The sequence below is a fragment of the Oncorhynchus mykiss genome, chromosome 14 (assembly GCF_057628025.1).
Source record: "Oncorhynchus mykiss isolate SJ-2025 chromosome 14, ASM5762802v1, whole genome shotgun sequence".
Lineage (NCBI taxonomy): Eukaryota > Metazoa > Chordata > Actinopteri > Salmoniformes > Salmonidae > Oncorhynchus > Oncorhynchus mykiss.
In genome coordinates, this window is record NC_143035.1 from 8,812,875 (window position 1) to 8,839,263 (window position 26,389).

At 45.8% G+C, this 26,389-nt stretch overlaps 3 protein-coding genes across 6 annotated transcripts in view; 2 read left to right on the forward strand and 1 right to left on the reverse strand.

The window, feature by feature from the left end:
• The first annotated feature begins 3,145 nt into the window (after window positions 1-3,145).
• Window positions 3,146-6,257, forward strand: tlr1 (toll-like receptor 1). Its single transcript, NM_001166101.1, is given in 2 exon segments — window positions 3,146-3,330; window positions 3,662-6,257. A coding segment is annotated over 1 exon segment (2,427 nt). The 5' UTR covers window positions 3,146-3,330; window positions 3,662-3,663; the 3' UTR covers window positions 6,091-6,257.
• Window positions 6,258-13,389: 7,132 nt separating this feature from the next.
• LOC110488712 (mitochondrial nicotinamide adenine dinucleotide transporter SLC25A51) lies at window positions 13,390-18,731 on the forward strand. The gene is made up of 2 exons (XM_036942859.2): window positions 13,390-13,798; window positions 15,346-18,731. The coding sequence occupies exon 2, from the start codon at window positions 15,418-15,420 to the stop codon at window positions 16,369-16,371; it is 954 nt and encodes a 317-aa protein (XP_036798754.1). The 5' UTR covers window positions 13,390-13,798; window positions 15,346-15,417; the 3' UTR covers window positions 16,372-18,731.
• A 3,420-nt stretch (window positions 18,732-22,151) lies between these two features.
• Window positions 22,152-26,389, reverse strand: part of LOC110518941 (uncharacterized) — a 51,595-nt gene continuing 47,357 nt past the window's right edge. For all 4 annotated transcript variants that reach the window (XM_036942858.2, XM_036942857.2, XM_090198289.1 and 1 more), the window contains exon 17: window positions 22,152-26,290. In XM_036942858.2, coding sequence (XP_036798753.2) covers window positions 23,667-26,290 — 2,624 coding nt within the window. In that variant the 3' untranslated portion in view covers window positions 22,152-23,666. The remainder of the gene's footprint in view (window positions 26,291-26,389) is intronic.

Below are 26,389 nucleotides of genomic sequence, written 5' to 3' on the forward strand. Positions count from 1 at the left end.
TGCACAGTAATGTTCACTTGTTTGAGGTTGAGGGTGATACTTGGTGGTGTCCCATCTTTTCCACAAGTTCATCAATGTTCGGGGTAAGGCTCTGAGCTGAAGAAATCCTCAGAATTGAGTGGAGGTGTTCAGCAGTAAGTCGACTTCTGTGTGATGTTTTGTTCAGGTTCATCAAAGAAAACAGTTGTTCACACAGGTATGTGCTGCCAAACATAGACAACGTTTGAGCAGCCTGGATGCGCAGCTGGGGCATTGTGCCGGGGAGGAAACGGGCGAACTCCGCAGCACCCACTGCCGCATATTTTGCCCTCAGTGCATCATTGCATTGGAGGTCAATCAACTCCATTTGGAGGTTTGGTGGTGAGCTTTCCACGTCAACAGCAAATGGGTTACCGAGCAGTTCCAACCTGCTTTTTTGTGCTTCAAAGTCAGCAAATCGGCGTCGAAAGTCAGCGGCAAGCATACCTATTTTATCAGCCAACTGTGTGCTCGGGAACGCACTGGTAGAGAGCTTCTCTTTCATGGTCTGGCAGCTGGGAAAGTGGCTCAAATTTTCTTTCCGCATCTGCGTCTCCCACAGAGTCAGTTTGGTTTTAAATGCCTTCACTGTACTGTACATATCAGAGATGACACGATCCCGACCCTGCAGCTGCAAGTTTATTGCATTCAGATGACTCGTAATGTCACACAGAAAAGCCATTTCACACAGAAACATTTCGTCTCGGAGTTGTGTTGTGTCTTTCCCTTTGCTGTCCAAGAACAGACAAATCTCCTCACGAAGCTCGAAACATCTTTGAAGCACCTTTCCCTGGCTTAGCCATCGCACCTCTGTGTGATAAGGCAAATCACCATGCTCCGTTTCTAACTCCGTCAGAAATGCCTTGAACTGGCGGTGATTCAAACCTTTGGCTCTGATAAAGTTAACTGTGCGCGTGATGATGCTCATTACATGCTCCATTTTCAAGGCTTTACCGCACAACGCTTCCTGGTGTATGATACAATGATAAGCTGTCAGCTCACCTGTCGCGTTTTCCTCTTGCATCTTTTCCCGTATCTTCGCCACCAGTCCGCTCCTGTGTCCACACATCGCAGGTGCTCCGTCGGTTGTCAAACCCACGAGTTTTTCCCAAGGCAGCTCCATCTCATTTACACATCTTGACACCTCTTCATACAAATCATGCCCCGTAGTTGTGCCATGCATAGGACGTAAAGCCAAAAACTCCTCTGTCAAGCTTAGGTTGGAGTCCACTCCGCGGATGAAAATTGACAACTGGGCAATGTCAGAAATGTCGGTGCTCTCATCCACAGCCAAGGAATATGCAATAAAATCTTTTCCCTTTTTCACAAGCTGCTCTTTTAGATTGATGGACAACTGGTCTACTCTCTCGGCAATGGTGTTTCTGCTCAGACTCACATTTAAAAAGAGTTGCCTTTTTTCTGGGCAAACTTCGTCACAAACTTTAATCATGCAGTTTTTGATGAAATCCCCCTCCGTAAATGGCCGGGCTGATTTAGCGATCTCTTCTGCCAAAATAAAACTGGCCTTGACAGCAGCCTGGCCTTGTGATTTGGCTTTTTTGAACAGAGCCTGTCGAGATTTGAGGCCTCGTTTTAATTCCTCTGCCTTTTGTAGCCTTTGTTCCATGTCCATATTCTTGTTTTTGTCCGCGTGTTTCGTTTCATAATGTCGTCTCAGATTATACTCTTTCAGTACCGCCACACTTTCTCCACACAGAAGACACACAGGTTTTCCAGCTACCTTCGTGAACATATACTCCGACTCCCACCTTGTTTGAAACCCCCGGTTCTCAGTATCCACCTTCCGTTTTGCCATTTTTGATGGGTATCTGAAAGTTAATTTTACTGTGATGCTGACGACTGCTGTGCCAATAAATATTGAAATGAAGCAGCCTACTGCTCGGTGCGTCACCTTTGCATTGTGGGAAATGGGAGATCTGCGGGCTGCCGGCTTGCTGCGGGCCGGTTCTAATAATAAATCAAGATCATCCCAGGGGCCGTAAAAAACCTTCTTGCGGGCCGGATGTGGCCCGCGGGCCTTGACTCTGACATATGTGGTCTAGGGCATGATTCCCCAACTAGTGGCCCGAATTTGGCCCGCGGCTGGTTTTATTTGCCCCCCCCCAAGTTTGCTGAGCAAATTATTATATTTACATTTTTTCTTTTAGATAATTTAATCAATTTTTGAACATAGAAGACTGTAAAAACACCAGGAAATCATCTCCGACTGGTTTTCATTTTGGAAATCTGTTCCCAAGTATTCCCCAACACTTAACAGAGATTATTATTCATAATAATTGGATTTATATAGCACTTTTCCACCAATAGAGGTACTCAAAGCACTTTACATAGTAGAGGGAAACTCACCTCAATCCCCATCAATGTACAGTGATGCACGGCGACCATTTTTGTGCCAGAACGCTCACCACACATCAGCTATCAGGTGGAGAGGTGAGGAGTGATATTTGACAATTAGGAATGAGGGGGATGATTAGGTTGCCATGATGGAATGTGGTCAGTTTGGGAATTTAGCCATGACACCGGGGTGAACACCCCTACTCTTACGATAAGTACCATGGGATTTTGAATGAGCACAGAGTCAGGACACCCGTTTTAACATCCTATCCGAAAGACGGCACCCCACGCAGGGCAATGTCCCCAAATGTAATCAAGGTTTGAAATGATTACGTTTTAGTCAAATTTTATATATTTCTGGGCTTCTTGCAGTGAGTTTGCAGTCTAAAACTATATATTTTTTAAATTTTCAGCCACCCGACCATTTGCTCAAGAAAGAATTGGCCGGCGTAACCAATATCTTATGCAGTTGTTATATCCTCCAACCCTACCCATTTTTGTAAATCAATATAACAATAAGTTAGATCTACCTTAAAATGAGCGATGTAATATTCTTATAAGGAAGCCATGAGTAATATATTATCATAGCCACTAGCAGTGCCAAATACACAGATATGTGGCCAAACTTAATTTCCTGTCAAGCACTCAATTCCATGCCCATCACTGTGAATAAAAAGGGAAGTGAGAAAGAGATGTGAGTGAAGAAGGAACAGGAGTTGCCTGCACATTTGAAAGGCCTGGTTTCACATGTCTGTTTCCCCTCTGCTCAACATTTACTGTAAGCTCAGAGAGAGGGTTAGAGTTAGCGTGATAAGGTGATAGGACGAGTGTGAGTGAGAGAAATCGCAAAGGTAAAGAGAGATTTATCTGAACGTGAGAGACGAACTGACTGTGACTGACTCAACATTATCTCAACAGACGCATCACTTGAAAAGCCATAGGATACTGAAAAGACAGGTCAGTCTGCTTTTTTCCCCCCCTCTTTCTGTGTGCGTGTGTGTTCCAGACCTGTTTTTAAGACATTTGTGAGTTTCCGTACTGTATTATAAACCAAAATGAGTCTATTTAAGAGTCTAAAATAAAACAAGGAAGCTTCTTTTTAACGAATAACCTTACAACACTGCAAGTTGAAGAACATTCATATCGAAAACAGGAACCAAAACCTTTATTCACATTCTAAAGGAAGCCTATTGATTTATTATGATTCACAGCACACATGACACACAATATTATAACTACCACTTTTACACAAACATGGTTTGTTACATTTTCTCTCGTCCCTCAACAGAGATGAGGGCTGTGGCAGTCACCCTCTGGGCCGTGGCTGCGTTAATGGGAGTCCATCAGAGCACCCCCTCCTCCTCAGAAATCCATACCCTTATTGTCAACCTCTCCTCCAGAAACATATCTGCTGTTCCCAGAAACCTACCTCCATGCACCGAAGCCCTGGACCTCTCCCAGAACAACATACACAAACTTGGCCGTGAGGATTTCCAAGTCACAACTCACCTGAGATTCCTCAACTTGTCTTGGAATGTCTTGGAGGATATCGATCCGGAGACGTTTCATCCCACTCCGCTCCTGGAGAGTCTGGACCTCTCACACAACCAGCTCCAGAACTTATCTGATCAACGGTACTTGCTGTTAGCGTTGAACCTCAGAGACCTAGATCTGACCTTTAACATGTTCCACACCATGACCCTGGGGGTGGAGTTTCACAGCCTGACGAAGCTGGAGAGACTGGGGCTCGGAGCAAAAATCATCAGGGTGGAGGATTTCATCAACATCACTGACGTACACCTGCAAACTTTGACCCTTCGTCTGGAGAATCTCACAGCCTATGAGAGTGGCAGCCTGAGTGACGTCCAGGCGGAGAAGGTCAGCATCGGCCTGACGAACAAACCCACCGATCGAAATCTGATCGCAGACGCCCTGTTGATGTTCAACGAGGTTGAGCTGATGGGTATGAACATCAATGGCTTGGTAGCCAGTTACGTGGTGGAACTTGTGAAGGAGAGAAGGGCAGTCAACACCACACATCTTTACCTGACAAATATGGCCATCACCTGGAAGCACCTGACAAACACCATAAACGCTGTGTTCGAATCCCCCATCATCCACCTGAGCACTTCAGACGTGGCCATCCACATTCCACCTGTGAGTGACACCCCAGGAAGAAACACGTCCCACACTAAATCCTTCTCTGCCAGGCGAGCGGGGGTGGTTAGCTTTTTCTTCTCCCTGGAAGTCCTCTGTAACTTCTTCATCAACATGCCGGTGGAGCGCCTGGCGATGACTGAGACATCCATCATACACATGACCTGCCCCAAGTTGCCCAGTGGGATACTGCAGCTAGACTTCTCAGATTGTGCCTTGGCTGATACGGTCTTCTCCAGAGTAGAACAGCAAATCACTGTAGAGTGCACAACCCTGAATAAAGTAAACATCCTGGTTCTGAGAGGGAACAACCTCAGGTCCCTTCAAACCCTGAGCAAGAGGGTCCAGAACATGATCTCTCTGCGTCACCTGGACCTCAGCCTCAACTCGTTGGTTTACAGCGGCCAGGAATGCCACTGGCCACCGAACATTGTCCACCTGAACCTATCTTCCAATGGGCTGAGTGAGTCGGTATTTAGCTGCCTGCCGAATGGCACCGTCAGCCTGGACCTCCAGAACAACCAGATCTCCACTGTACCAGAGACCCTGCTGGCCCTGGACTCCCTCCTGGCCCTGGACCTGAGTGCCAACCGGCTGAGGGACCTCCCGGTGTGCGCTGGATTCCCACACCTTAAGTATCTCCTTCTCAGGGAAAACTCCCTCCATGCCCCATCTGTGAGAGTTCTGGAAACTTGCCCTGTTCTACAGGTTCTAGATGCCAGCCGAAACCCCTTCACCTGTACGTGTGGCCTGAGGGGCTTCAGCGATCTGGGTGCTGGGACTGGCCTGGGCAGCGGACACCCTGCAATCCAACTTCTCCACTGGCCAGGAGCCTATCGCTGCAGCTATCCCGAAGCCTGGAGGAACTCCACACTGGAGGGCTTCCAGATCCCTGAGATCTCCTGCAATGTCGGCCTGCTGGCAACGGCCATCTTGTGCCCGGCAGTGGCTGTTATCATTGTTATGGTGACTCTGTGTCACCACCTGGACATTCCATGGTACCTGGGCATGATCCGGCAGTGGACCCGGGCAAAGCACCGTGCCAGGACCCAGCAGGTCCGGCCCGAGGAACTGGAGGGGGTGGTGTTCCACGCCTTTGTGTCCTACAGCCAGCATGATGCAGATTGGGTCAAGGGCCAGCTCTTGCCTAATCTGGAAGGCTCCGGCGGGGGCCTCCACATCTGCCGCCATGAGAGGGACTTCGTCCCGGGGAAGACGATCGTGGAGAACATCATCCAATGCGTGGAGAGGAGCCGGCGCTGTGTGTTTGTCCTCTCTCGCCACTTCGTCCGGAGCGAGTGGTGCCACTATGAGCTCTACTTTGCCAGCCACCAGCGGTTGACCCGAGGGTCTGACAGTGTGATCCTGGTGCTCCTGGAGCCTCTGCCTCAGTACATGATCCCCTCCAAGTACTATCAGCTAAAGGCCATGATGGGCAGACACACCTATCTGGAGTGGCCCCAGGACAGGGGCAAGCACAGGCTGTTCTGGGCCAATCTCAGGGCTGCACTGCAGGCTGACCTGCCCACTGCACCTGTACGAGACGACGTGGATGAGTGAGAGGGAGAGAGAAAATAAGATAAATTGGGGTAGAAAAATATTGATATATTTCTTTAATGTTATCTAGAAATATCAAAAATACTCTCACATTTGTCAACTTTCCAACAATCTCACAATTATTTAGAACGTCTTTTTGTTCTATACACTTCATAAAATGCTGCCTGATGACTCAAAAGTAATTATTCCGCTGCTCTATCGTTCGCTACAGTCATTTGTGGAGACGTCAAAATGAGGGGTGTTGTACAAAACTGAGTCATCAGCGATTGGATCATCTCTAACCAATCTGAGTATCAAAGCCAATGACACATTTTCAAACGTCGCTTTACACACGTGTGTTCTGGCTCTGGCCCAACCCATTGGTTTTTGGGACCAATCCATTCCAGAAATTGTTGTGGAGGTACTCAAACCAGTCTCATTGTGGAGAAGAAAATTATGTCTGTGGGCGTGCCATAGCGTTTGGCCGGAGCAAAGAGTTTGGGTAGCCAGGCAACACAAAATGATCCAAAAATGAAAAATAAACTCAAAGTATCAAGACAACCAATGACAGACAGAGAGCAAATACCACAGACACAGTAGACCAATCCCTGTTAAGTATCCCCAAAAAACAGAATCCTTCCCAAGTACAGAACCTTCTCATGTTAGCAAGAACATCCTTTGAAAGTCATTATCTAATTTTAAGGCAAGTAGTACAACAAGGGGGAAATGTACAGAAGATTTTACGCTCATGAGTAACGTTAGCACCACAGATAAACCCTAGAAAGAGGGAAACAAGTCATTTATCTCTTTCTAATTATTGTTATTTGGTCATAGAGGGGGTCAGGAGTTCAATTGTCAGGTCTGATGGAAGACGACGATGCTCTTCTGGGCACACAAGCGGCACAGCGAACAGCGTTTCACTGTGGACATTAGACCCATAAGCCAAATGTCAGATGTCCAAGTGTCAAAGTTGAAGGGGTCAGAGGTCAGGGCAGGGACTGGATGATGATGATCTTCTCATTGATACAGAATCGGTGGAGGACAGTGTGCAGGTTCTCCGTGCAGAGTGACACCTGTCTCTCCACGGCCAGACGGAAGTCCTCCTTCACCCCCTTAGTGATGCCACGCGTCACTGTACTCTACATGGCAGAGGAACACAGACAATGGGTGTGTTTTCTTCACATGAATAATTTTATAAATCAGACACGGTTTATTTTTGTCCAAACCTCTATAGCAACAGGTGAGAAAACACAAATTTATCAATGAGAAAACTGTGACAAAACACAAATGTATCAATGATAAAAATAAATAAAAATTACACAACATCAAGGAAACAACTTTTGCTCACATACAGTCTTCATAGTTTTGAAATTGAGTGAGAGTATCAGGTATCTACCAAGAAGGCAACATTTTGACGGGAAGATTCAACAACGTCAAAAGCAATAACACATAGTCAAACATGAATGTTCACAAATGCAATGACAACTAGAGATAGCATTTTTTTATCGAAATAGACTTCAAAAACATCAGTAACAACCACATAAACGGATGCAATGGGTCAAACATGAAAATACATGCAAATAAGAAAAAATATGAATATAAAATATGACATTTTCATGAAAACATGAAAATAAAACACAACAAGGACTCGATGAAAACGGCAGACAGAAAATTTAAATGAGGTTTGGGCCTGAGGGATGGAGAGAGTGTTTGGCTTAGGGGTGCTGGGCAGGGTTGCCTGTCGGTCGTCTGCACCCCAGGTAGCAGCAGGGTGTTTAGCTCCCCACCCCGAGCGGGACTAGGGTTCCTGAGGTCAGTAAACACCAACATTTATCAACTCACGCTCTGGGTTAAAAATTAGGATCAGCTTACCCTCTAAAGAGCTTTAAAAGCAAAAAAATGGATCATAGATCAGTATTTAGAGGCAACCTCATCCTACTCGTCAACTCCCACTGAGAGTGGGTGTTGTCAAGAATCTCAAACAAGTTTTTTCAATATTGGAGAGATGGCGCGTTGTACTGCTAACCCTTTTTCAACATAATGCTTCACAGCTGAGCTGCTATTCGCTACCTGTATGTGAACATGACTGTGTACAATATATATAAACATATGCCAGTGGGAGGTGCATACTTGATTAGCATTCCCTTATTGGGCAGTAGCTGGACACGCCCCCCTCTGTAGTGGCAGGTCTGCAAACTCCTCCAGCATATCAATATTTGCAGGAACAAACGATTTAAAGGGAACAAACAGAGAGAGAGAGAGAGAGAGAGAGAGAGAGAGAGAGAGAGAGAGAGAAAGAAGAGAGCTAAAATTACTCAAGATTTTAGTTCTGGGTTAATCAAGATTATTTTAGATATACTGTATGAGAAGGATACTGGTGACGTATTTGAAAAAGTTATCATACTGGAAGTTGCCCTGCTGACAGATCTTACCAATCACTCTCAGGAACAGTGACTCTCCCTAAAAAGGGATGAACGTATTTTTGTTAAGATAGTGATGTGATTTGAGAAGCTATAAGAGATGAGAGTTTTTTAAAATAACTTTGCACAGTGAGTAGTCACCACCCTGAGTGAGGTCAGAGAGTGTCAGCCTGCCGGAACCACGCCTTTCCTGCAAACTGTATAAATGATGGGTTAAGAAATTAACGTACCAGACCAGAAAGACGTGCAGCTGCACGTTTAAAGTGGTTTGAACTTTGAATCTCAACACGAGGTAGAGACGATAAACTCCCCTCCCGGACAATCACTGGTACGGCTGATTAGCTGTCCTAAGTAAAGTATCTTCGGAAGTGAATTTACGTAGGACCATTCTGTCACTCTGCTCAAACCATCGTATTATGCCATTCTCATCATCCCACTGGGGAACCATCGACACGGCTGGCTAGTCTATCTTCAAAGAAGCATCTTCAAGAGTGAATGGGAGGAAAGTCAACTCTGTAGTTCTGTTAAGGACTACACAACAAGTCACCGGGTACCAGACAACTACGGAGAAGGACAACAGTAGAAGACTTGTCGGAACCATTTCGGACAATCAGAGCCTTACAAGCGTGCCGCCAAAAGGCCCAACTCCCTTTCCAAGGCTGCCTTGTTCACGAGAGAGATCCCTGGCGAACCCAGGCATTTCACGTAAATACATTCATGATTTCTAGACATTCATGCAAAGTATATGGTTACTGTAGGTGAGAGTTTTCTCTGAATGTACCAATGTTAAGTGTCTCTCTACCTCTCCATCTCTTCTTTAACAAGCAGCTATGTTGCTGTCATTCCACTAGGGACCTGTTTTTAGCATATTAAGTCCCCAGTCCATAACCGATAAAAAGTGTGTATGTTTATCCTGTTTCTCATTTAATTAGCTAGTAGTAAATAATTAAACCAATTTGTGTAGTACTGAACCATAAGTAAGGCTCTGTTTTTTTCAGATGCAAGGTTTCGACTGCTCAGAATGATATAATGCGAGGTTTTGATTAATAAGTTGACTGTTTATAGATGTGATGGGTAAAGACCTTTTCGGGAGATGGTAACTTTTTAAAGAACCGCTCTCATGGTGCCCCAGATCCTAATGAGTTAATTGTTACATGATTAATTTAATCGGGTAACAATTTAACATAGTTAGTTAATTAGAAAAATAACAGTTTTCAAAGTAATATTAAAGTCAAGTCACGACACAAGGTATCATGGGCTCCATCAAGTACCAGCAGATATTAAATCAGAACTTGACTTCCTCTGCTAGGAAGCTTAAACTGGGCCGTGGTTGGATCTTCCAGCAGGACAATGATCCAAAGCACACCTCAAAATCAACAAAAAAATGGTTCACTTGACCACAGAATCAAGATTTTGCCATGGCCATCCCAGTCCTCTGACATAACCCCCCATAGAAAACCTGTGGGATGAGCTGAAGAGGAGAGTCCACAAGAGTGGACATCAGAATCTGAAGGATCTGGAGAGATTCTGCATGGAGGAATGGTCTCAGATTACTTGCCATGTGTTCTCTAACCTCATTACGCATTATAGGAGAAGACTCAGAGCTGTTATCTTTGGAAAGGGAGGTTGCACAAAGTATTGAATGAAGGGGTTCCAATAATTGTGACACACATATATTTGAGAAAAATATTTGTTTTATGATAACAATACATTTTTTCTTTCAATTATTTAACTTTAATTAGGAATGAAAGACCAAGAGGATAAACAATAAATCATTTTTGCTCATATTTACCAAGGGTGTCGATGGTACCTGCGGGACAGGTACAAAATGGCAACAACAACTGCCCGAGTTACACCAGGAACGCACAATCACTCCATCAGTGCTCAGACAGTCCACAATAGGCTGAGAGAGGCTGGACTGAGGACTTGTAGGCCTGTTGTAAGGCAGGTCCTCACCAGACATCACCGGCAAACAACGTTGCCTATGAGCACAAACCCACCGTCGCTGGACCAGACAGGACTGGCAAAAAGTGATCTTCACTTACGAGTCGCGGTGTTGTCTCACCAGGGGTGATGGTCGTATTTGCGTTTATCGTCGAAGGAATGAGCATTACACCATGGCCTGGCGCGGTGTGTCACAGCATCATCGGACTGAGCTTGTTGTCATTACAGGCAATCTCAACGCTGTGCGTTACAGAGAAGACATCAACCTCCCTCATGTGGTACCCTTCCTGCAGGCTCATCCTGACATGATCTTCCAGCATGACAACGCCACCAGCCATACTGCTCGTTCCGTGCATGATTTCCTGCAAGACAGGAATGTCAGTGTTCTGCCATGGCCAGCGAAGAGCCCGGACCTCAATCCCATTGAGCACGTCTGGGACCTGTTGGATCGGAGGGTGAGGGCTAGGGCCATTCCCCCCAGAAATGTCCGGGAACTTGCAGGTGCCTTGGTGGAAGAGTGGGGTAACATCTCACAGCAAGAACTGGAAAATCTGGTGCAGTCCATGAGGAGGAGATGCACTGCAGTACTTAATGCAGCTTGTGGCCACACCAGAAACTGACTGTTACTTTTGATTTTGACCCCCTCTTTGTTCAGGTACACATTGTTCCATTTCTGTTAGTCACATGTCTGTGGAACTTGTTCAGTTGATGTCTCAGTTGCTGAATCTTGTTATGTTCATACAAATATTTAAACATCTTAAGTTTGCGGAAAATAAACGCAGTTGATCGTGAGAGGATGTTGTTTTTTGTTCAGAAGTTATAAAAATGTACATCTAGGCTATGTTGCATGGGTGCAGATGGCAATGGCTTTCTTACTGCCATCAAGAGTCGCGCGCATCTGTGTGTGACGTCAATGTGTTGTGTACTGGAAAAGGGTCTGTATTTGTATTAGAGGGGTATTCATTCCTTTTTGATAGGCTAACGTTACTTGATGAAGAGGTGTTGTTAGCTTTAGCTGGCAGTAACTATACTGAACAAAAATATAAATGCAACATGTAAAGTGTTGGTCACATGTTTCATGAGCTGAAATAAAAGATCCCAGAAATTGCCCACAATTTTTTTTACATCCCTGTTAGTGAGCATTTCTTCTTTACCAAGATATTCATTCCACCTGACAGGCGTACTGTGGCATATCAAGAAGCTGATTAAACAGCATGATCATTACACAGGTGCACCTCGTGCTGGGGACAATAAAAGGCCACTCTAAAATGTGCAGTTTTGTCACACTACACAATGCCACAGATGTCTCAAGTTTTGAAGGAGCATGCAATTGGCATGCTGACTGCAGGAATGTCCACCAGAGCTGTTGCCCGAGAATTGAATGTTACTTTCTCTACCGTAAGCCACCTCCAATGTCCTTTTAGAGAATTTGGCAGTACGTCCAACCAGCCTCACAACCACAGACCACGCCAGCCCAGGTCCTCCATATCCGGCTTCGTCAAGTACGGGATTGTCTGAGACCAGCCACCCGGAGGGCTGATGAGTATTTCTGTCTGTAATAAATCCCTTTTGTGGTGAAAAACTCATTCTGATTGCTTGGGCCTGACTCCATGGTGGGTGGACCTGGCTCCCAAAAGGGTGGGCCTATGCCCTCCCAGGCCCACTCATGACTGCGCCCCTGCCCAGTCATGTGAAATCCATAGATTACTGTCTAATTTATTTATTTCAATGTACTGATTTCCTTATATCAACTGTAACTCAGTAAAATCTTTGAAAATGTTGCATGTGGCGTTTATATTTTTGTTCAGTATGTGCTTTTGTCTTGCAGCTAAAATCTAATAAGTGTACAGAAGAGAAAATAAACTGATTAATTGTCTGCACATGCTTGTGAATTGTTGAGTTATTCAAGAGCTAATATGGTTATGTTGCAATAATTAAGAATGTAGCTAATTTGGTAGCTGCTTGCTTAACTTTAGCTAGTAGCTAGCTAGTTTCAGTTTGCAATGCTTAAACTTCTGGCTAGTGGTTACTCTGACATTTACGGTACTTTTGAGCAAATTGATAAAACTAAAGGACACACTACAAACAACAGCATTTATATCAGTCATCAACAGTACTGTGAGTCTGTGCATAAATTGAGATAAGAACTTTCACTCGAATGTCGTACAGCAGTATGCCGGCTGAAGATGTCTTTGCATTTCCCCCAATGGTGTACATCTCATACTGTCAAGACAAGACACCAATGTGACATTCCATTCCAGCCTGTGTGCAATACAGCCAAGGACCAGACCTCTTGAGACTAGTTTTCCTAACGTTACATGTATTCTAAATGACTCGTTAGTAGCACTTTACTATTTCTCAAGCCAACAAACAGCTAGATAGAGTATAATTGTCATTCACTAGACGCAATTTACCTAAATATTGAAGTCAGTGGGATAGAGGGATCTAGCGGTCATCAGACACAAGATCCAGAGCCCCTTTCATTAAAAACTCGCAGTCCTTTTGTGCTGACATATTTGGTCATATTATTGTAATCCGTGGGGTACAGTGCCCAAAATATAAATTTGCTAGGATTGAAATTGAAATTCGGGCATTTGTTTATTGCTCCCATGAATGGGAATATTTTTATGACATCATGACGTGCAGTCGCACGTGTGATAGATAACATTAGATTCGAGGTATCATTGACTAGGCTTATCAGTCACTACTAGACACTAGAGCTGATCCGCAGCAACATTGACTTTATCGTAAACACTTTTGGTCTCAATTTAAGGTTAGGCATAAGGTTAGCAGTGTGGTTAAGGTTAGCGTTAGGTTTAAAATCAGATTTTAAGCAATTTGTGACTGTGGTAACTAGTGACGACAAGGCTCCTATTGGTAAATGCTGCCGCCTGGTGCATGACAGAATATTGCACATAGAAAATGTAGGACAGATCACACAACCAGACAAAAACGTGTCAATGCAAAATAGAGCATCACAAAAAGCACGGGGCAGTATTCTAGTCATGGAGTTAACCCTCAAAATATAATCTAATTGAGATGCAAATGTTTTTATCAAATACACCTTGTAGTTGTAACATGATTCAAGAGAGCCAACAGGACGCTTGAACAATAGCCCCTCTAGTGTGTATGAGAAAATCCGTATAAACTGATACGTTTGAAACCTTCAACCACAAACTATAGTGGATACTTATTTTTGTATTGTTATTTGTAGATTAGCGAGGGCCCGGTGGTCGTAAGGCACGCTATTTACATCTCGATTGGTTTTCCTGCTGTCAGCTGCTTCCCTATGCATCGGCGATCGACAGCAGACGGAACGACCTAGCAAACTCCATTTCCGTGTTAAACTACGGTTTCTTCGTGGCAAGGTAAAAGACAAGTAAACGTAGATACTTTGGACCTAGTGTTGAAATATCCTATATGATGTTAATTTAAAAAAATGTTTTTTTTTTTTACATTTACAACGATAGCATGCCCATCCAAGGCTATCTATCTCGAAACTGTTTGTCTGGGCACAAAAAATCAAGTAAAAGCCAGTTGTCCGCTTTGACACTGCCAACTTGCTAGCCAACGTTAGCTGGATACAAAATGCCTGTAATCTGTATCTAACTTGATAGATAGCTAGCTCAGTCAAACTCCTGTTTACCATAGCTTGTTAAGGAAATCTTACTGTCAAGATTAGCCATGTCACTGGTTGCTAAAGAAGGCCCTAAAAAGGATGTTAGCTAACTAGCTGGCTTGTTAGCGTAGACGCAACCATTTGACATACAATCAGGAAACATTTTGGTGGGTTTAGCCAGGACGAATACGGGTTTAGCAGGCTGTAACGTTACTGTCCTTTGTTTTGGAGTTGGCCAGGAAAGCAATGACTCATTCAGAATGATCTGGATTGTGCCCGTGTGTAATCTTTGGAATACATCCTGAAGCTAACGTTGGCTGGATAGATTAAAACTCCGATAGCCTTGAGCATGTCTTTCTTGACCGTATTGACCATTGACCTAGCCAACTTGAGCATTTCATGTGTGCATCATTTAGGTGTGTCCATATAGCATGAGTCATGACAGCAAATGGGGAGTTCCTAGAAGGCGTTAACTTTACTCAAGACCTTCTAACCAGAGAGTACAACGATGATCAGACTCAACAACCAAGTTGGCAAACTGTCTGTTCCTCCTGGTCACTGACAGTTCATCTGCACTGGGTGACTCAGCTCATTTGTTAACGGTTTGCATTTGGCAGAAGCACTTCTGTCGAAATCTGCTTTCATAGCTTGACCTCTAATTACCCTCCAGTGACAGTTCCACTACTCTGACCTATGTTTAGAAGGCACTTGAATGTGGAGCTTGGTTTTAAATTGTTTCTGGACAACTTCTAGACTGCACAAAATGATGATGATGATGCATGCATGTCTCTTAATTCCTTTCGGAAGAGTACATATCACCTTGTACATTAGAATCAAGTTATGCAATAGTTCTTATCACTGAGGTGGTAACGGCAGCAAAGTTGTAGCCAAGTTTCAATAGATGCAGTACACAGACCTGGATTGTGTCCGTGGTGCATTGAACTGTATTACCAAACCTACTTACCCAAGATCCTTGTTTCACTGGCAACCTGTTGAATTTTTTCTCCAAATATTACCGGTGTCTTATCATTTTGTAAAACTGCAGTCCTACCCCAGTGCAGACAGCCTGATGCCTTCTGGATACTAGCCTCATAATCACACAATCCTTCTCCACTAATCATGAGGGAGTTTTTGCAGACTGGTTGACCATCCATTTGTTACAATGTTATAGTAGACAATTTGTGTTTTGCTGAAAGGAACAAGTAACTTCAGTTTACATGCTGTTTCAGTACCAATAGATAATATTGCAGCCAATTTTAAACATTGTAAATTTAACTCTTTCATTCCTTCCCACAGGTGTAAAATCATAGAGGTTGTCTCCCAAGCAGTGATGCTGGTGGCGTAGGCTCAGGGTGTGTCTCATCTCCCATGGCTATTACCACCATGGACCCAGAGTCAGCCTGCACGTCACAGCCCCAGGGGTCCCTGGGTAAAGGAGGGGGCTCCCTGCTACCTGGCAGGGGTTTGGGCGCAGCGCTCGGCCCCCGAGGGAAGCACTACGTTTGTGGCTCCATAGCTGCCTTCACCAACATCGTGGTGACCTTCCCCATCCAGAAGGTTCTGTTCAGACAACAGCTTCACGGTGTGCTGGCCAGAGAGGCCGTCAGACAACTCCAACGGGACGGGATGAGGAAACTCTACAGGGGGCTGCTCCCTCCTCTTCTCCAGAAGACCACCACTGTAGCCATCATGTTCGGCTTGTACGAGGACTTCTCCCGGGTCTTATTGGACCAGGTGCCCACCGGCAGCGGCATTCCCGAGCTGGTGACGCGGAGCTTTGCGGCGGCGCTGGCGGGCACGGCAGAGGCTGTGCTGACGCCGTTTGAGCGTGTGCAGACTCTCCTCCAGGACCACCGGCACCACGGCCGCTTCCAAAACACGGCCCACACCTTCCGGACGCTCCTGAGCGAGTACGGTGTGAAGGAGTGCTACCGCGGCCTGGTGCCGGTCTTAATAAGGAACGGGCCCAGTAATGTGCTGTTCTTCGGGTTCCGCGGGCCCATCAAGGAGCAGCTCCCTGAGGCCTCCAGCCGGGCTGGCCACCTGGTCAATGACTTTGTGTGTGGAGGGATGCTGGGGGCGGCACTGGGGATCATGTTCTACCCGCTGAATGTGGTGAAGTCGCGGGCCCAGTCCCAGGTGGGGGGTGCTTTCCGCCCCTGTGGGGAGGTGTTAATGACGGTGTGGAGGGAGAGGGGCGGTAGCGTGGCCATGCTGTTCCGAGGGGCGCACCTCAACTACCACCGCTCCCTTCTCTCCTGGGGCATCATCAACGCAACATACGAGCTTCTGCTCAGTGTTCTGATACTAAAAGGGTCATAGAATGTGAGGGGGAATGGAATGTGAGGGGGAATGGAGTGTGAGGGGGAATGGAGTGTGAGGGGGAGAGCAAGGAAACATACTTGGGGAAAGTGTTGTTTGTTGATCGCAGTTGGTGCTCTTTTTTGTTGTTGTTGTTGAAACTGATGTGCCCACTGCCCACCCAAACAGGTCTACATAGTGTATGTGGGGGGTAAGGGCCTACGGCAAGTAGAAGAGGACAAAGGGAATCTGAAAGGTAAAGTTGCGCTACTGACAATGGTCACCAGTCGGTGTGAGATTAAACAAGACAGTCAATTTGAGTCATGGTATCGAAGTGAGACTCACAAATACACAAGTCCTGCGTCTGGGTCCAACATGCAACAAAAGCCTTTTTCAATACATTTTTTTTTGTGTAGACTGATGTGGTTCCCAGCAGAAAGTATCAGAGGCAGTTTACTGGGTGTAAGCCTTTTTAAAGTGACCAAGAGCACCTTTCAAAGAACTATTCATTGTGTTGACCAGTGCTTTGATCTGTGTGCATTGATTATTAGTCCCTTCGACCCCTCTCCTTTCTCTACTCTGGCCCTCTGATTGTGAACTCTGGTATACTGATTTGTTGTCCAACTATTTACCATGTCGGTCATCTAGGATTATGCACTGATTCGACCCATAGAGAATGATGGAGGCCTCTAGTGGCCAAAAGGCTGTTTTAATATGGGCAGCACCATGGAGGGTTTCCACCATGCTTCTGCCATTTTAAAGTAGTCAAAATAGTCAACTGGGTGGGGATTCCATTAGAGTACTACAGTATGAGTCATAATACCTATAAAATCTAGCGGTCAAGCAGGGAAATTGTTCCAATTGTTTTTCCACCATTTGATTTTTCCTATTGGGGACTTTAGAAACACTTAAAGTAAGGGCTGTGTTTTGTGTAGTCTTACCCTGGCATTACGTTTTGATAACTGTGTAAATCTCTAGGTCAAGGTGACTTTAATACATAGGAATTCGGGGAAATATATTTATCTGTGAAATGCTAATGTGGCTATCATAAAGAACTACAAATGCCATGATGATCTGGACAAGACTGCCGAATCGAGGCAAAGGCAAGAATCTCTGGATTAACTATCTAATGTTGGCTAAATGTAGTAATGAATAAATTGTCCACAATTCTTTAAACATTGACAATTCTGTGAACTGTCTTGTGCAAGTTTTAAATTGACACAATACCTGTTAGCAAAGGTGTCAGCTAGAGACGACGTGCAGGAGCTTGCAGGGATTTGTAGTTCTGCATGATGTCTACTTTGATGCTAATTACCATTTTCAAATCTGAGGTAAATAGAGCTGAATATATTGATAAAAGTCACCGTGTCCAACAGAGATTTACACGGTTATCAAAACATCACGCCAGGGTAAGCCTACACGAAACACAGCCCATATTTGAAGTGTTTCTAAAAATCCTCTATGGGAAAAAATGAACAGTGGAAAAACGATTGGAACCGTTTCCCTGTTTTGACCGCAAAGTTTTATGGGTATTATGACACCTCCACTTTGGGGCTCTATGAGGTATAGCCTCAATGGCGCTGCCCATGCTGTCAGACTATAATGACACAGATATAAAGAGGAGTTCTCTGTCTCTTTGATTCAACCCTGTGCGGTATACTAGAGATAGTTAGAGAACTCAACTAAGATATAGCACATTTCAGCATGGACGTTACCATTAATGGCTTCCACCATTTTAAAGTACGCAATTGAGTGTGGATTCCTGTGGTTGGGAGCGATCATCCAATGATCAGAGCATTGTCTTGATTTGTAAATTGCTTTAAGGTAAGTCACTACCATCTAGTGGCCACAATACATTTAATTACGCTATTTGGTTCAGGACTCCAGCACTGCAGATGGTGATAAATCACCAATATTAGCTTTAATATTGAAAATGGAACACTTTTAAAAAAGTAGTCAACTGGTTGGCGATTCCTATGAGTTGTAGCCTCAATGGCGCGGTCACAAATGTCCTAATGGCACAGATACAAAGACAAGATCTCTTTCCATCTCTATGGTACCAGCCTAACGGCTAGCAGGTGTTTGTCCTGTAGGTATTACTTGAAAGACGACTGGAAATAGCGGTATACTCAGAAGCACATGGGAACAGGACTAGGAAAGTGCTATTATGTACCATTTCTTCACTCAGTTATTATAATCCATCAATCAACGCCACTATAAGTGTATCTTGATAATGTTTGTCAAAGAGTTGTGTGTAATGAGCTTATTGCTGAAGTGCCACTTGTAGTGTGTGTCTGTTGAAGTTTACGTAAAATGTATGGTTTAAGTCAAATGTATGGTTTAAGTAAAATGTATGGTTTAAGTCAAATGTATGTTACCCATAACTTGTCTCTTCCTTGATGAAATGGACTTAAAAAGCAATAAGACGTGGCCAAATAATGTTTTTCCTCAGATAAAACATGCACAACTATAATGGGGGGAAGAAATACACACACAAAGACTACAGGAACACAAAGAACACAGGAACACAACCATTTTGCCCATAATTGTATACTTCCAGGCTGTAGCCCTTCATTTACACACTTGCTTCTCTCCTCCATATTTGTCTCTCCTTCCTTTCTGAGAATTCCTTGCTTTCCACTCCCCTCTCTCTCCCTCTCGCTTCATTCTGACTGCTGTACACTCTCTCCTCTCTGCCCATAACCCCTGTTGACATAATGGGCTCAAATTTCAAGCTTGAGTAGAGGCAGTCGCCATGCAGCGGCCCACACTGCGTATGACAGGCCAGATAGGGAAGGCATGCTGCTAGGGGATTGAGATGGGGCTGCAGAGACTGAGAAGAGGGAGAAAGAGGGCACTGGAGGAGTGAGAACTAGTATGAGGGAGACTGAATGTGGAAGAAAGCAAGAGAATAAGAAAAGGGAGGGAGAGTAGTGTGTTGTGGCACAGAAATTATATCTGCCATTTAATTTGGCCCTTTATGCGGTCTATGTCTGTATTTTCAACTAAAAAAAGAATCAGCGCTGAACAAGATCAGGACAGTTTTCAGCTGGTTTTCCAGCGTTGAAGGTACAAGTATGTTTTACTGAAAGGTTCAGGGAACCTGAACATTTGAGACTAGGCGGCTACATAAAACATTTCCAGATCAATTGCAAATCACTTGAGTTGGTCACAGATTTCACATAAATGTAACACTAACCAGGCAAGCAAATGTTGAAAACGTCAAATGACTTAAAGCGGAATTGTAGGCTTATTTTGTACATTTTTGTGACTAAGCTGTTTGCTATAGTCGCCCCCCCCCCCACACACACTTTTTGGTTATCGTGTATATTTTTAGAAGACACCCAAATGTTTTATAAAGGTGAAATGCTTCTTGATGAATGGGTGTGTGTCTGTGTCATTTGGGTGTGAGTAAAGTCAACATCATCCTTGTGAACTTCTTGCTTTCAGACACATTTCAGTTGAATGCATTCAGTTGTACAACTGTCAACTTGTACAACTTTTCCCCCTTTTGTCAGTCCATTTCATTTATTTGTTACTGCTCACTGGGGAAGTCGGGACAACTGTAGCTAGCCAATCCACTGGGCTGGTTGGTGTGGTTATGGGAGGGCCTGGATCTGACTGCTGGGTTAACAAGTGATCAGATTAAGGGCAATCTGACATGGGGACTGGTCTGGCGAAAGAGACGTACCCCAGGCAGTTCAACCAGGGCTTCCCACTAAATTGCTACTGAAAGGCATTTTGTCGTTCAATGAGTGGTCACGAATCAGGACAGTGCAGTGGGACTATTTATCACATTGAGGTGGATTTTCATTGTCTAGTTTGCTTAGTTTCCACCATAGTGTTTTCTCTCATACAGTCATGTTGGGTAGGTGATGGCTCATGTTAAAGGAATGGTAGGAAGCCCAGTATTTTTGACATGCCACATTCACAAGTACTGCTCTGCTTTACAAATATTTACCCCTGGGTTCAATGGCAGCTCAAAATCACACTTCCCAAGTCATAGTGAACAGGGCCAATACATTGGCTTATGCTGCTTTCATATGCTAGTTGGAACTAGGAAACTGAACATTCCGACTTGCTGATTCGTTGAACGTGTATAACTACAACCAGTTAGCGTGTCGTAAATGTCTTGAGTTTCCTAGTTCAAGACTAGCATGTGAACGGGCATTATACAGACACTCCCAACTGAACATTTGAGAAATGGCTGCTGCCTAGAGCGGTTAAACAGCTTGTGATGTTTGTGTTCTTACTGTGTATTGTTCTATAGTGCCTGAGGTTATCACAAATCGGGAAGCCTAAAATATGCGCTCATCACATTTATTTTTCCAAACGATATTTGAACCGAGATCAATGTTAATGAAAAGAAAATGTTGATTGTCCCTCCCACGACGTTTCATGACACAAAATGTGTCTCCGGGGAAGTTTCTCCAAAGAGACTGGTTTCTCTGTAGTGTGCATTTGAATGAAACAGTTGCTGCACCTCCCTTTTCCAGAGGCAGACACAGGAGTGAGATCTCACATGCCTTTTTTCACAGTTGTTTATTTCAACAATGTTACAGAAAGAAATGGCTGCCCAGTGATGTGCACGGAGGCCTATAATCCACTGACAGCCCTGTACAGTGTGTTTCTGATCAGTTTAGGGCTTCTACTCTATAACGTCGGTTCCATGGCAAAGGTCAGGTTCTGTGTTCAGTATGCTACAATGATCATCGTCGTAACTTTATTGTCCAATGTCCACTGATGTGTAACGGACATACGTGGCATCACAATGGATCTCAACACATGGATCGAAACACATGATACAGTGAAGGCAAATTGTTCTGTCACCACATCCCTTAAAACTGTCAGACTGCATTTCCTAATCGCCATCTATGCCATCAATATCCAGGCCCCAGCTGCGCCAATCTTCTTATGTTTGTGAGTTAATGAAAGACGTGTGGACAGGGCCAGACTTCCAGGGGGCCCCCAACCAAAAATGTGGCCCTCCCAGATAGTATGAACACAAGTCGGTTGGGGGCCCCCTGGAGGTCAGGCCTCCACAGATAGCATATTATGAACATGTCATAAGCCATGGCAAAATGTATAGAATTGTATAAACATTTAGCTTTATAACTGCCAAATTGTCTCTCAGCCTCACGGCAAAATGTGTAGAATACAATGAGATTAGCTATAAAACTGCAAATTTATCTGTCTGCCCTGGCGAAATGTGTATAATTGCAGGAAGTTAGCCCCCAAAAAATCTCCCCATTTAAAAATACAATATATATTATTATAATATATTTGTTGGAGGAATAAGGTGCCCCAGATGGGTCCTTGCTATCCTTGGGACATCCCTACCCCATTGAAGTTGACATTTTAAATGGTTAGGGTAAGAATAGGGGTTAGGATAGGGACGTCCCAAAAATCCCAGATAGCCCTAACCGCTCCAGATGTGTTAGTCCGGCCCTGTGAGTAGGATTTTGACATCAGCATCCCATTGTTGTCCGAGGTACAGTATTAACATCCTTCCAGATCTACTGGATTTAACTGAGGGAGATAATCAGGTGGAATCAGAAGTAGTTGAGCCTATTAGTGGGCAACACTTTGGATAAGCCAAGCCATCCAGATAGTTATATGGAGTGATATTAGTGCCAAAAAGAGACTGATTCCATTTCTGTCAGTCGAATTTGACATCTCAAATCTGCCCAAATACCTATTTGAAGTGTCTTGGAATGTGCTTGAATCTCATGCTACAGGCCAAATATCTGCTCAGCTTGAACAAAAAGGAGGAAAATGACAGTGACAATAACATACCTGTGTCCCATCAGACGAAAGGCAAAACACCAATTTATTTAGTCAAACTTCAGATTGAATATGTTTACAGCATCTTGACAGGATCAGTGAGTTGTGCCTTTTGTTGGGACATGTTGCCATCCCATTACATGCAACATTGCAGAACGTTGCAATCCTGAACTAGCCTGTGATCCTAATCCACATCTCCCATTATCATAAGGGGAATCGCTCTGTATTTCCATTTACAATGGCTAGAAAACATATACAGGTATTCTTGTCTTTAACGTTAACACAATTGTAACAGGGAGTGAGTGATATGTTGGAGAACAGGGAAGTAGTGGTTATGTTTGCATAGCCATAAACTAAGGAAGGACAGATAGAATCAAACTAACACAAACATAGATATGCATGTATATCTATCAACAGCTCTGGCACAAACAGAATCAGTCAGTCCGTCCGTCTGCAGAGCTAAACATGGGCAAGTAGTAAAATTGTGGCTCGTTGTTAAATTACTTTGGATCGTTGCTACATCTAGTTAGGTTTAACAGTCAGCCTTATCAAAAACTTTGTACAAAATACCAAATGAATTCCTTTCCCCCTATTCCACCACCCACGCAACCCACCCCAGAAAAATATATGTGTCCTTTAGATTCAAAGTTGATGTACTGTATAATTACTGCATAAGCATTTGGGTTATTGAGTGCTTACTCCGTTCAAACACTCTCACACAAGTCGTCAGTCAGGAGCCAGGAACGGTGTACACTTTTCACAGGGTTCATTTCTGTAACTTCTGCAAAGTGTAACTTCACGGTCAATATTGCTCCCTCTGCATTTGTTTGTAAACTGAAGGGGGTGGGTCTCGGCAAATGTAAAAGTTTGTGATTTATACTGTTTTCCCCCAATGGACAAATCTAAATGACAGATTTGAACTTTAACTGAATCCACAGAATCACTAAATAAGCCGACGATAAAGTAATGCTCTCTCGTCTCCTCAGCAGACACCAGGTCAGAGGAAGGGAGGTGGGTGGAGGTAGAAAATCACACATGACAAAAACAATATATACAAAATCCAGTGATAACCACGGGGTCTTACACCAGCAGGTCCCTTCACGTCATAGACCATGGTGCAAACATACTTAAATATGTACATACATATTTCATACATACACATACAGAATATAATAATAAAATAAGATAGATGGTTATAAAATACCTATGTACAAATGCATAATCCAGATCTATCCAGTCAGTCCAGTCTATCGGGAGACCTAGCAGTAATGGCAGTCAGTGGAAGAGGTTCCTCTCATCATTTATGGATGTGTGTGTGGTGTGTGTGTGTGGGTGTGTTTATTCTGTGTGCTGTGGTGTGCATGGCACTTATTGTACAAGTGTGTATGCACTGTACTCTATGTAGGGCCACACACCAGATCCCACTTTGCTAAAGAATCGTGTCAACAGCTCTTCATCCTCCTCCCTTTTCTTACTAAGTCCTCATCTCACCTCAGTGCTGGTGGTGAGGAGGGGTTTTAAAAGTTCAGAGGTCAAAAGTGGAGAGGTGTTTGACCCAGCAGGTCTGTCGTGTCCGGCGAGTGCATCCTGAACAGCTGCGTGAGTGCAAAGACGGAAGAGATGAGCACCGTGCAGCGTTTGGCCAGCAGCCTGACCCCCTCGCCCTCTCCCTGCCTCTGTCCATCCCCAGACCCACCGCCACCCCCAGCCCTGGTTTCAGCCATCTCCACAGCCCCAACAAACTCCCGGTACAGCCCTACGATCTCCTTCAGCTTGTCCAGAGCCTCCTCCTGGCCCTCATCATCAGTGCTGTGGATCTGACCCCTATTGAGGCAGATGTCACAGCCAGGACAGGGGTGTGTTCTCAGGCAGGCTGCAGAGAGCTGCACAAGGGCACTAAAGCTGTTGGATAAGGACCGAAGCGCCTCCTCCGGAGCCCAGCCCACACGCGTGGCACGCTGGCACCCTGTTGCCAACCGCCGGGCCTCTGCCTGGAGTAAACTCCTCTCGGCCTCTGTCAAGGGTAGAGGACTTGCCCCTCCACAGCACGGGGTCGGACCATCCTCTTGCCCCACGTCTTGGTTGGGTCCCTCTTCTCCACATCCATCCTGGTCTGTTTTAGAAGGTTCTGATGATGGTGGTGGCCCAGCCGTGCCTCTCTCCAGAACCAGGCGTAGCTGATCGATGTCCTGCCTCAGGGAGGCGAAGCCCCCCTTCAGCCCCACGTAGCGTTTGTTGGTGAGGGAGCTCAGGGCTCCTATAGGGGGTGTTGGGGAGACAGGGCGGGACAGGAGGGGGCTAATTTCTGAGGAGGCAGTGGAGAGGGTAGAGAGAGGGCGAGGGGTGTCCCTCAGCAGGGACAGGATGTTGGGGGAGGGGACAGGGGAGGTGGGGGAGGGCAGGGGTGTAGAGCGGGCTTGTTTGGGGCGCGTGCGTTTGGAGAACTCGTAGATTGTGAGCTCCTCGTCAAAGCCGCAGCCGTCCTCCACGTCGCCGCTGAAACAGTTGGCGTAGACGGTACGGCACCCACACGCCTCGCCGTGGGCCTGTGGAGGGGTGTGCACCAGAGAGTCCCCCTCTAGGGGTGGGCCTGAACCACCCCCTAACCCCACCTCTGAGTGGGGCCTGGACTGGGGCTGCTCCAACTTGCAGGAGCCCCGAAACCCATAGGGCTCAGAGACGTGTGCCCCATTTCCTCTCAGGGTCTGGTTGGGGTGCGACACGTTCGTCCCATTGGCCTCCTTCACTCGGGGAGTCACTTCCTGGAACTCTTTGATGGTCGCTATGACAACCTCGGCTCCATCCTCCAGCACTTCCTTCTTCCCTTTACCCGCCGCAGTCTCACCTACTGCCTTGGCAGTGACCTTGCTGACCTCGGAGGCTCCGCTGACCGACAGACCGGAGCCGTACCCAGACGTGACATCCTCGTTGACAGAGCTGGTGGAGGGGTAGTCCAGAGTACCCAGGATCTCCTGGGAGCGGGTCATGTACCAGGGCAGGGCCTGGATCCGCCCTCTCAGGGCTGAGGTAGGCAGACGGCCCCCCAGGCTGGAAGAACTGACCCTCAGGTCTGAACCTGACCCTGACCTCCCCGTGCTCTCTGGGATTCCTGCTGTCCCTTTAGAGGAGGTGGTGAGGGAGGTGGTCAGACTGAGGGGGCCGTCTGCATTTTTGGGGGACAGGTTCTCGTGACTCAGAGAGACCCTCCTCCCGGACTGAGCGCTCCCATTGCGGCTGCCCCAGGGGTGGAGGCCGTTCGGTGGGGACACCCCCTCTTTCTCCTTCAGTGAGACCGGGATGGGGAGGACTGTTAGGGGATGAAGAGAAGGAGGGGAGGTTCTGGGAGAGAGTGGTGGAGGGCTGGTAAGGCTCAACCTGATCTCATCTCCTGAAGCCGAACGTGGAATGGGGGATAAGCTTTGCAGCTTTCTCGGGGGGTCCACCCCAACACCATTTCGGACCTCTCCCTTCGGCAGGGAAATCCCATTTGCTTTAGTTTCAACCCTCGCTGTCTGCTTGTCAGCAGTGACCAGAACACAATCTTTAGGAAGCACGTTAGGAGTCCTGATCTCTATCTTAGAACTGTGCTCTTGCTTAGAACTGTTCTCTATCTTAGGCCCGTTCTCTTGCCTGAGCCCGTTCTCCACAGCCTGAGGTTCAGCAGGGGGTTGCTGGTTCTTCCGTACAGCCGTGATGAGGGGGGAGGAGAGTGGAGGCCCCCCCGCCCCCGAGGTGACTGATTTAAACTCCATTGTTTCCGGCTCCATGGTGTCTATCTCCAAGAGCCCTGTGTGGCCCCCACGAGCATCCCCGTTACAGTGGGCGTACGGACCCCCACACTTGGGAGACCTCTGGGGGTCTATCTGGGGCTTGGGGGCCAGTTCAGGTTTAGGGGCCAGTTCAGGTTTTGGGGGTAGCTGGGGCTTGGGGGCCAATGGTGGAGGTTTGGTCTTGGCATCGACACTCTGCATGGAAGACTGGTTTGAGTGGAGCTTCGGGTCTCGTTGGGTCTCCTGCTGTTTCTTGTGGTCAGGTGAGGAGTGCTTATTTTTGAGGGGTGAGGGAGGCTCCCTCTCTGGTACCACTGGCAGTCCATTTCCTGTGCCACTCCAGCGTTTACGGTGTCTCTTATTGTCAGCCACATCCAAACTGTTTTCTGTGAGTGAATGAGAGAGAGAGAGATGGGAGTCTTAAAAGGGTGACAGAAATCATTCAACACCTTCACTTTAACACTTTAACAGCTCTATACACAGTT